The following is a 10,762-nucleotide window of genomic DNA, read 5'->3' as shown; positions in this document are numbered from 1 at the left end:
TCTATTATTTTCATTGCTACTGTAGTTCAAGAGTATTTTTGTTGGTTCATCTGGATACATCTGCTGGCTTTGTGTGTATATGCTCTCTTTTGTATGAAGACATGTATTTTTCATCACGTGTGTGAAGCTGCGTACTGATTTTGAAAAATACAAAGTTGTGTTGCCCGCTACCAGAGGTGGAAAAAATATAACCCCCTATTTCAACAGAAATAAGTATAGCTTGGTCCTCAACATATTTTGTGAAAATTCTGAGAGTTTCTTGGAGGATAGATGCAGTGAACTCACTCAGAAGTTTCTTCTTTCTAGAGATGCTGTCCAATCCCATGCTCATACCTGTTCAGGGGACTTTGAATGTGGTGATGAACCAGAACGTGACCCTCTCCTGCCACTCAGACTCTGGATCTCCACCTGTCAGATACACATTGTTTAAATGCAGTCAGAAGATATCTACTTTAAATATGCCAGACTTGACCCCTGGTTTATTTAACTTGACTATCAACTCTGCCAGTGACGTGGGTGAATACAAATGCAAAGCTGAGAATAACATCTCCAGTGGCGGAAAATACAGCAACAGTCTCAACTTCACCCTTATAGGTATGTCTTGCTGTATACCTTCTCAGCACATTTTATTTTAGGGGCATGTAGCCATGCCTGATGCAATGTATCTGCAGCAGCAGGAGTCAGGGCTTTGTTTGTGGCAGGTACTGTTTTGTACTGCAGCGTGTGCCTGCCTTGATTGCGGAGCTGAACTGTACTGCAAATGGCTGTTATTTCCTTAGGAGCTGGCAGTGCTATTCTGATCTGGATCACCGAGCCCTCCATCCTTGAGCCCATCTCACTTGCCAATGTTGCCGCTTAACTCTGGGTCTTGCTTTGGAGCTTGTCCTGTACTCAGTGATGCAGTCTTTTCAGTTTTCTTTTTACAGAGCCAATTTCCAAGCCAGTGCTGAGCTCACCCACCTCTCAAGCAAAGAAAGGCCAGAATGTGACCCTGTTTTGTCTCTCAGAGAACGGCTCTCTTCCTATCTCATACATATTCTTCAAAGGAAGAAAAAGCATCTCTCCCCCAGTGAAGATGCGAAAGAGGGAAGCAGCTGTGATTTTTCTATTTATCAATTCCTCTAGTGACTTTGGAACCTATAAATGCAGAGCTGAGAATAGCTTTTGCAATAATACAAAATACAGCAACAGTTTCAACTTTACATTAGAAGGTATGCATGCGTGAAACATTTTACCACTGCCGATAAACAGGGACACTACACAAAATTCAGAATGTTGTAACAATGCAAGATTTTAGCCAGAAATTTTGTTCCTGCAATATAATGTTCAAAATGCAAAGTCTTGATTTTAATTTACAGAAAATATGAAACAACATTTCATTGCATAAACACCTTTTTTTTTCTTTTTGGCAGAAGAAAGAAGCCATTCTCAGCCCCTGATAATTTCTCTTGGACTGATCCTGCTACTATTCATAATAGGATTTGCTCTGGCAATTCCATTTTTCATCATTCCTTCATATAAAGCAAGTGAGTTATTTGAATGTCTGTTTCATTTTCCAGAGGTGCTCATTTATGTTGTCAACACATTTTAGAGTGTAAACACCATGTTACAAGTAGAGTTACCCTCTTGGTATTTTAGGATGTTGTCAAGTCTCCTCTTCACCAGCATAGCCAACTTAACAAGACATTGACAAGGCAAAACCTCTGAGCTATGTTTTAGATGGCAGGTCTGGGATGGGGGAAGCAAAGCAACATCTAATTTAATACACGTAAATGTTGGAAGGAATTGGACCTCATTGTTCTTAGTAAAGAAAGGAAATTCTATTAAAAATGCCCTTGGCTAAGGAGTAATTTTTATCATGAAAATAACATTATCTGCGATCTCCAAGTATGCAAAAAATACGGAGCCGTTTATTTCCCTCTAAGAAAAATTTATATATGTATATAGGCATGTGTTTGTTTTTCTTTTGCAATTTGCAGAAAAATTCAAGTCTACTAGGTCTTCAACTGGCCTTGCTTCAACAATGAATGCGGAGGAGTCTGAAAACTATGTCATATACACAGAGATTGGTAAGTGCCTGTTACTCCCCATGCAGTCATGAAACTTACTTGTGGGAGTTTGGTTGAAGAATGCTATTATACTATTTGTAGCTAGTATGGGCAAATTTCTACAGGTACTGCAAAAGCAGTGGAAGGGGACACCTACTACCACTCAGTAAGTGAGCTAATGCTACTACTGACCATGCCTGGCAGAGGAATTATTTGAAGTCCCTCAGGATCCATCTTTGGCGCTACCTGTCAGCCATGCAGCCAAAACTGCAACTGGTTAAGTGAACTGAAGTTCTATACAAAAATCTACTGTAAACAGAAGTAAAATGAAGAATTGCATTTGGCAACTCATGGTGAGGACTGAAATAGCCATTACAGAGGAAAAGAAAATTAAAAGACAGTAAGTAGATCGGAGGTGCAATGCCCATTTACTAAGCGACAAAAGTGGGCTATATGCAAGTTGTAGCAAAATAAAACTTAAGTAGCACCTGCATTCTGTTCAAAATTGTTCAGTACATAACAGTTCTTTATTCCATGTTTCTTAACTTTGACAAGACTGTCAGTCCAAACTGAAATTATGAAGTAATGCTGGACAACAAAGCAACTGACCTACGTTAAGACACTGTACTACTTCAATCGCAGAAAATACACAATAATGAAGACATTACATGAAAGCCACGATGCTATTATCTTGTAGTTTTCTGCATTTGCCTTATATGTAAACGTCAATATTTTCCAGGGAAAAAGCAACCCCCAAAACAAACCAACAGCAAAGGTATTATGTTCCCTGTTTCTAAGTATCAAAAAGGGAATCATTCTCTCCGAACAAATCTGCCTTCCTCTTCATATAGTAGAATTCTAGCTGCTCTGCTGTGTTAGCTCAGTGCTCTGTGCAGCTGCTCATGCCAGATATCAATCAGCATTCTACCCACATAGCCTGTAAGGACAGTGACAGTAGCTCTGATAAGGCCCATGAACGCTACAGAAAGCATGGTAGATTTATATGCAATATGGAATCCCACTGCTTTGTTTCAAGATTATTAAAAAAAAAAAAAAATCTGATCAGTCTCTTGTAATTGAGTTAACTGGTTTTCGTCATCTTTAATCCAGAGCCTGTTAAACCAGAAGAAGAATACGTCAACTTTTCTGATATTAAAGAAGATGAAAAAGGTGAAAACCTCAAGCTATAATATTGGAACATCTGATGCGCACAAATATGTTTCGGGGGGATTTTGCTGGGGGGAGGCAGGGTTTGGATAGTAGCAGTTACATACTGAAATCGCTTACTTACTATGGAGAAATTAAAATAACTTTAAGACTCTTTTGAGGGGGGAAAAAGTAAACAACTCCCTCCCAGTAAAAAGCCTATCACCATCCTATGATGCAAAAATTCAACAGCCTCATTATGAAACCATGCAGGAGATGTTATTAGTGACCAAGTTGCTGATGGAATATTAATTCTTCTGATGTGTATCTGTACCAAAAAAAAATTAATTATGTTATTCTGGCTTTTAGCAGAGAAGAGGGCGTGTGCTACAGTCTATTCAAAGGTCCTCATCAGAGACTGAGTACAAGGTAAGATCTCTTTTGTGATTAACTTAATAATGTCTTTTTAAAGAATCTTTCAGTCCTCAGATGTGATAAGTACCACCAAGTCTGCACAGAAAGAGATGATGTTTAGATACTAGTTTCCTGGCCTAATTATTTCATAGACAGACAATATAACTCGTTCTCTACTAGCAAGCAAAATCCCCAAGTCATAATCTCTAGGGACTTAAATTTAAAAGAAAAAGCAGAACGGACAAAAATTGGCATTAACGAAGACCCAAACAGCAATCCCATTAGACAAACAGTAGCTTATTGCCCAAACAGCACCATAAAAAACAAAACAAAACAAAACAATGCAATCGCTGTCAGGTAAGGTCCTGCTGGACACAATATGTAGTCTGGCATTATATGCATCTGATGAATAAATGGAAAGGAATAAATGATGTAAAGCTTTCACCCAGACCCAAGTTCCTGTACATTTAACAAGTCTCCAGAAATAGAAACTGGATTGTATGCAAACAGAAGATAATCAAAAGGCTTTAGTCAAGTATTAAAAAAAAAAAAAAAATCCCAGCTGTGTTGTCCTCTTAGGCACACACCAGAAGATCCATGTTTGGCCTCTGTACCTGCTGTTACCTAGCAGCAAGGATGGCAATTTCTCAGTTCCACATTACTTCAGCTCTCAGGGTAGGGATAGGATGCCAAAATTAATTTTTGGGACAGTTAACTCCAAAACAAATTCTGCATCCCAGTATAGGCTGTTTCTTAGAGGTTTCTGGATTGTTTTAATGTCATTCCATAGCCAGCTTACGTAGAATTCCATGAGTTCAGTAAGTCACACAGCCACACTATGCTAACCTTGCATTACATCTAGCATAATTACACTATGCAGCAATTAGTATTATTGTTACAAACAACCCATTTATAGTTAAATAAGCACCATGTTAATAGAAGAAATTTTTAAGGCGAGTTCTTTTGTTTCATGACATTGATGACTATCAGTGGCCACATGCCTTGTTGCATACACCTTACAGCACTTTCATACAGTGACTTAACAAGCTGTGCACACATAGTAAACCTACAGAAGATCAGAATCACTCAATTTCGTATCTATGCAAACTCTTGCATCTGATTTTGACTACAATACTTAGGTATAAGATAAATGCGATCACACATTAGTCTTTTTCCATCATTTTCTATGTACGGACATTTTTTGTCCACAAAAATGCTTGTCAAAAACTGTTTACAATTTATTTCTTCTATTTCCTCTGTTACTCTTGATAATGTATTTCTGATTTTTATGTTTATCAAGTGCAAGATGAAGTAGCTTAAATGTTGAAGAACTGAGGCCATGTGATTAAAATACATTCCTACAGATAGTACAAAGATACTTACTGATGTTATTAAAACATTTAAGATTTTGAAGTCTTATATATAAAATACCATTTTCCAGCAGAGACCATAATTGTGTCAGCAATACACAGATGAAATGAATTTTTAGGTTAGGATGGAGTATTTTCAATAAGATAGTAAAACTGAAGCCATGAGAGAGAATATGGTTAGCCCTGCTAACGAGGGACAAGTTTGTCTCTTCCCTCTTTTCAAGGTGACCTGGAAGACCTAGGTAGTCTAGATTTGACAGAGAACAGATGCACCACCAAGTTTTAGCAGAACTATTTGCAGAGAAACCACTGAGTCCGTGACACCACAGAAGTCAGTTCAGGCACAGATGTTTAAGAAATTCCTTTTATTCAACGAATTTAAGTTTACACATTTTTGGCTGATGTTATGTACTTAGTTAAAAAGTCCTTCAGCCTAGAAATGTGCATCATTTCCTTCATGGTGGTGTCTCTGCTTCTCAGCTGGACCACTCCATTCTCTAGAGTGGCATCAGTTATCAAGACCGTGAAGAGAACACTCATCTCATCGTACCTGCAAAGAAAAGAGCACACCTGTTACCGCTTTTGGTGTACGAAAAATTCAGATAAGTTATGTACAAATGACCATAAGCTGTAAATATTTATTTTTGCTATACTGCACGAAGTCCAGTGTGAAGACACCTGTTTTCTTATTGCCATTCCTTGCTTTCCTGATTACATTTCTTTAAATTATTTACTTTAGTACGTGAAAAGAATGTTATTTGGTGATCTATTACAAGACTATTTTTATAGAAGCAGAATATATCTTTCTTCTGTTATTTAATAGCCAGACTTATTTTGAAGACTACTGCACAGAACAAATAGTCATATTTATTTTCTCTCGGGAAAAAATATTCATCAATGTGCTTGAGATCCATTGACATGAGCAGCGATATGCTCAAAATTCACTCCTGATCAACAAATCATATATGAAGCCCTCAACTGGAATAGTAGTTTTTATCTGCAGAAATAATTCCATCACATACACTAATGGTAATGGTTCCAGACTTGGAAGAACTTTAAGTTCAAGACTAGACACAGTGTGCTATTTAAAATAGTGCTTAAGAATGAAGCACAGAACCAGTGGAGATGCAAAAATGGGGGGTGAGGGTGGGCAACAGTTCTGTGAGCTTGTGACTCATCTTAACAAATTTATTTTCAAGAGGAGTCTCTAAAAGGCATTTCACAGTTCCAGAGAAACACCACCACCACGTGAAAGGCTTACACTTCACTTAATTTTAAAACTGAACTATCTGACATTGCTCTTCGTAATAAAACTAATTGAATCCAAGTTTATAGTTCAGGATACATGCCTTCAGTCATGTGGTTACTGCACTCGATGACTTCTTACTGAAAACAGGCATATTTTCGCTAGTCCACAGAAAGTCATCTTTCACCTTCATAGTTTAATTTACAAAAGACTGTTTCTCCTTACTTTGTATAAAGCTGTTCCAGAGATACCTGCATGGTTTCAAGATAACCCGGCCATACAGAAATTCTATTTTCTGACAGTTCATTGAACAATCCTTGACAAACCTGTGTTTATTTAAAAACAAAAGTTAAAAGACAGACTTTGAGGGTTTGAAATCCTATACAAAGAAACCATTAAAACTCTAGTACGCATGGTATTAGCATTCCTAGCTGGTGTTAATTTTCTGGCTGAAATAATCTCAACGTAGAAAGCAGCCTGGCAATGAAATCTCCATTTCTATTTAAAAACATGCCAGTGTAAGTTTCCTCCCTTCTGTGGGGACTGGCTTAATGACTGACTTAAATAAAAACTTTTTAAAAATCCTTCTGGAGATGTGACCCATGCATTAAGATAATTCTGAAAGATTAAGAAGCTGAGAGGGATTGTGTTATTTTCCTTAATTTTGCATGGAACAAGTATCAACTCTATTAATAGTACTAAAAGCAGTGCGTTAACACAAGGAAGGCATCTACCACCCACTGCCTGCCTGCAGTGTACTCCTTTGGCTGTGACTCACAAACTGCATAGCGTAGTAAAAATCTGTACGACAGTGTAAAATCTGTACAACCATGAATCTCCAAGAATCGAAGCAGCAGCATGATTTCCTCAACGTAAACAGCGTCTGAATTGTAATAGAAGGTTACATGGGAAGTCAATGCTCAAAATTCAAATACTTTCTTACAACGTACCTGTCTCAGCTCTGTTGTTGGACCTTTTCCTACATCCAAGGCCACTTTAAGAGGTGCTAAACAAGGATGAAGCTTAAGTACCTGATAATTTTACAAAAAGCAATGGATTACTACATGTATTTAGTGTGAAATTCTAAACAGACCTGGGAAATATTAACATTTTTTCACTGAAATTAATGTTCTAAACGTGCAAAAGTTTTCTCATAGCACAAAATCCTGAATTAGAAGCAAACTGTATTTTATATAGCTAGCAGACATGCCAGCTAGGTTAGTGTGGCAGAAATTGCTCCGTTTCGGCTGAGCCCCAGAAAAGAGTCGAAGTTTTGTTAGCAGAGCTCCATCATCTTCAAAGGAGCCAGAGTGATCGGAGACAGCCCAGCAGTTACCCTCCACTCTACTGCCTGTTACCAAACAGCTGTTTGATTAACGAGTGCTGTCTGAAAGCTGGCACTCTAACGCCAGAAAACCAGGGTGAAAGTGGGAATAATGATGGTCCTTGGGGAAATACCCCACTACCACCTGCAACCCACTTTTTCTACCCTTCTCAGCAACCTTCAAATGCTGCTGGAAGAGACAAAGTCCTCTTTCCCATGCACAGCAGCTACGTTCCAACTCCTTTTAACTCCTTCATCACTTGCATGGCAAGAGCCTACCTTCTCATCAGAGAGAAAGGAGGTAAAACAGGAAAGGTGACCTCAGAAGGAGAGAAAAATGGCTTATGTGGGTGAAAAGGACTGCAGAGGCAGTCCCGTGGGGCCGCCTATTGCTACCAGCGAAAAGCATTCTGTCTGCACCTGCTGGGGAAGGGAACAGAGGACGGAGGTGAGGAAAAGGGAGATGTTTCCATCCTTGAATTTACCACATCGTCTGTGGGTTTTGTACTTAAGACCTGCCCCTGCCTTCCATCATCCATTCTTCCTTACACTTTCTACAAAAAGTTACCTTTCTCTGTGAATTTTTCTTTTTTGTTAATGGATTCTCAGCTAGCTGTAGAGAATCAAAGAGATACGCTAATGCTCCTCGGTCCAGATTTCCACTCACAGACAGAACATGAGGAATAACATTCTTCCTTCCATCTCGGCCCTGAAGAGAAAAAAAAAAAAAAAGCCACAAAGGGATACCTCAAATACTGTCTCAAAGGGCCTTTTGTTTACTTCAAATGTATAATGAGGCATGGAGCTCAAGCACCCTTACTACATTTAAAATACAATCAGACATATATTTTAAAAAGTTACCAGCAATCTTAAAAGTGTAACCGTAACTAGGTAAGATTGTAACACTGGGGAAAGCAGATCAGAGCAGGATGGGATTTATTTATTGTCCTGCCTCCCTGATCATAAATTTAAATCTATGGCCAATACACTTGAAACTCTGCATTTTCTTTTGGAGGTTTGTAGATTACTTCCAAGCGACCACAAGGATACGTCCCCACATTCTGAGAAATCACTACGTAACCCACAGTTTTGTAGGTTACATTACAGTCTTCTGCCTTCTGTATAGCAATAAGCTGCAAAACCAGGAGAGACAGACAGGACTGTCACGAGAAGCTAAAGGTTGCAATTTACTGGTAAAATACTAAGTTGCTCTCATTTTATCTGTTCAGCCCGACTTTTCAAACATTGCCATTCACTAGAAGTTTGTCCCTCACCAGTATATTCAGCGGAAAGGTTTCCCTCTGGTCCATTCCCCCTTCTGAGTGTGGTAGCTTCTACAAAGCCATTTGCAGTGTTTCTAATCCATTAACCCATATATACTCCTACATATATAGAATTGGACAAGTACAGAAAGAAAAAACATTTACAGGTTCTTTTGGATGCAAACTTAACACTGCAAAACACAGACTGAGTTTGTCTTGACATCTACTCACAGATAAAGGCTATGCAGCTGACAACAGCCATCTTGTCAATATAGATAATTTCTAATTTCAAAGAACTAACTCCTTGCAAAAAGAAAAACCAACCAAACAACAGTATTTTATCTGCTTTTGGAAATGAAGGACTGACTGCAGAGTATGAATTGTACTGCTTTTACAACAAAATAAAGAGATAGTCACATGCTAAGCAACTGGGCCAGCAAAGAAACCGTTTCTCTCACACGTTATCATCTTTATCAAAAAAGGTTTTTAATGTAGTAAAGCTTACAAGTAATTTTGAACTATCCCCTGGATACATCTGTAACAGTTCGGTATCACCAAGGTTCTTCAGTGTTTCTATTGTTTCCGTCCCCCAAGGAAAGCTGTAATGTAAATTAAATCCTCTTCTTCCTTCTTCATCCTGAAAGTCACTGCTGCTGAAGTTGGATGGGCCTACTGCAAACTGAAAATTAAAGATGTAAGAGGTGATCGCTACTGCGCGTGCTGTATTAGCTACAAAAAACACGTCTGTAACGCAAGCTGAAGTCTATGATTTCCAGCAAAAGATTTTTATGAATTACAGCCCAAGTCTCTTTATTGTTTTACAGCATTTTGATCTCAAATCAACTACAAACACCAAACATTTGCCTTTCCGCAAGTCATGTTGTAAACTACTTCACTGCTTCTCACAAACTTAAATAGTTTTTTGGTTTCTCACAAGAAATACACGTATTTCAGCGACAAGAATAGGCAAGCGATGTAACGCCATAAAACCCATCAGGGTGTCGATTCCCCCCTCTCCCTGAGATATAAAGGGGCAGGCCAAGGTTTCCCAGGGGTACGCTGCTGTTACCTTTCTCCACCATTGGAGTCTCTGGCGTAACCAGTAATCGAGCCACTGTCCTGCAGTTCTGGGAGAACTAAACCATGCAAGCAAAGACGTGGTCCTTTCGCCTATTCTTTAAACAATAGCAAGGTCAGCAAGTTAACTCCTTCAAAAATAACAGGGAAAAAGCAAGATACGGTGTTCAAAAGTAATCCAAAAGCAAAACAAGTGCAAACAGTTGGTTTAAGTACGAAAAGGGATTAACCCCTCTGTTACTGTACCTTCTAAGGCTTCTGTTGAGTTGTTCACTTTCTGGAAGAGAGTGAAAGCACACTCCAATTTGAGCAAGGCCACAAGGCAGTCTTTTGTTCACCAGTTCTAAGCAGCTCACATATTGCGCCAAAGCACCTGTCAAAAGACGAAATCGCTGATTTTAGTAGCCACAGGAAGAGTTTTATAGTTCTACCGAGAGTGAACGTAGCACACGTGAAACACATGCTGTTTATACGTTTAGTTAGTCCCACTAACGTTGTTTTGCAGAGACTGCCCAGCAGTCTGTAGCCTAGTTCCTCCGAGTACTTTGGCAGCTGCGATTGTAGCGTGCCTTTCCCCTAACTACAAGGGAAAGCATCCAACGTGCACTTCGGCATTCGTGCTGCTCAGGTCCTTGAAGAGGACACAAACTGACAGCACGCAGGTGAAACCTTCCCAGCGCTCGAACACAACTGGAAAATTCCCTTAAGCGCAGCTGCTTCGCTCCCAGCAAGAAAAACGCGAGCAGGCGTCCAGGCTGTCCAGCGCTCTCGACCCCCGCCTCACCCCCGCGGTGACAGACGAGGGACCCACCGGGAAGCAGGCTCTCACGAAGCATCCCCGCGGTCCCCAGCACTTCTTCCAGAGACGGACCGCC

The 10,762-nt window shown here is 39.5% G+C and overlaps 2 protein-coding genes across 2 annotated transcripts; one reads left to right on the top strand and one right to left on the bottom strand.

The window, feature by feature from the left end:
- The first annotated feature begins 450 nt into the window (after nt 1–450).
- Nucleotides 451–5,535, top strand: MILR1 (mast cell immunoglobulin-like receptor 1). The gene is made up of 7 exons (XM_009323679.1): nt 451–594; nt 927–1,211; nt 1,413–1,526; nt 1,980–2,069; nt 3,159–3,218; nt 3,564–3,623; nt 5,459–5,535. The coding sequence occupies exons 1-6, from the start codon at nt 459–461 to the stop codon at nt 3,614–3,616; spliced, it is 738 nt and encodes a 245-aa protein (XP_009321954.1). The 5' UTR covers nt 451–458; the 3' UTR covers nt 3,617–3,623; nt 5,459–5,535.
- POLG2 (polymerase (DNA directed), gamma 2, accessory subunit) lies at nt 5,331–10,762 on the bottom strand (the record flags this gene model as incomplete). The annotated part of the gene is made up of 8 exons (XM_009323781.1): nt 5,331–5,528; nt 6,450–6,550; nt 7,175–7,255; nt 8,117–8,257; nt 9,316–9,489; nt 9,880–9,985; nt 10,134–10,260; nt 10,699–10,762. Coding segments are annotated over 8 exons (960 nt in total), but the record flags the coding sequence as incomplete, so codon positions are not given.

The sequence above is a fragment of the Pygoscelis adeliae genome, unplaced genomic scaffold (genome assembly GCF_000699105.1).
Source record: "Pygoscelis adeliae isolate BGI_AS28 unplaced genomic scaffold, ASM69910v1 Scaffold75, whole genome shotgun sequence".
In the NCBI taxonomy this organism is placed as follows: domain Eukaryota; kingdom Metazoa; phylum Chordata; class Aves; order Sphenisciformes; family Spheniscidae; genus Pygoscelis; species Pygoscelis adeliae.
The sequence above is the reverse complement of the archived record's forward strand: the minus strand, read 5'-3'. Positions and strand labels throughout refer to the sequence as shown.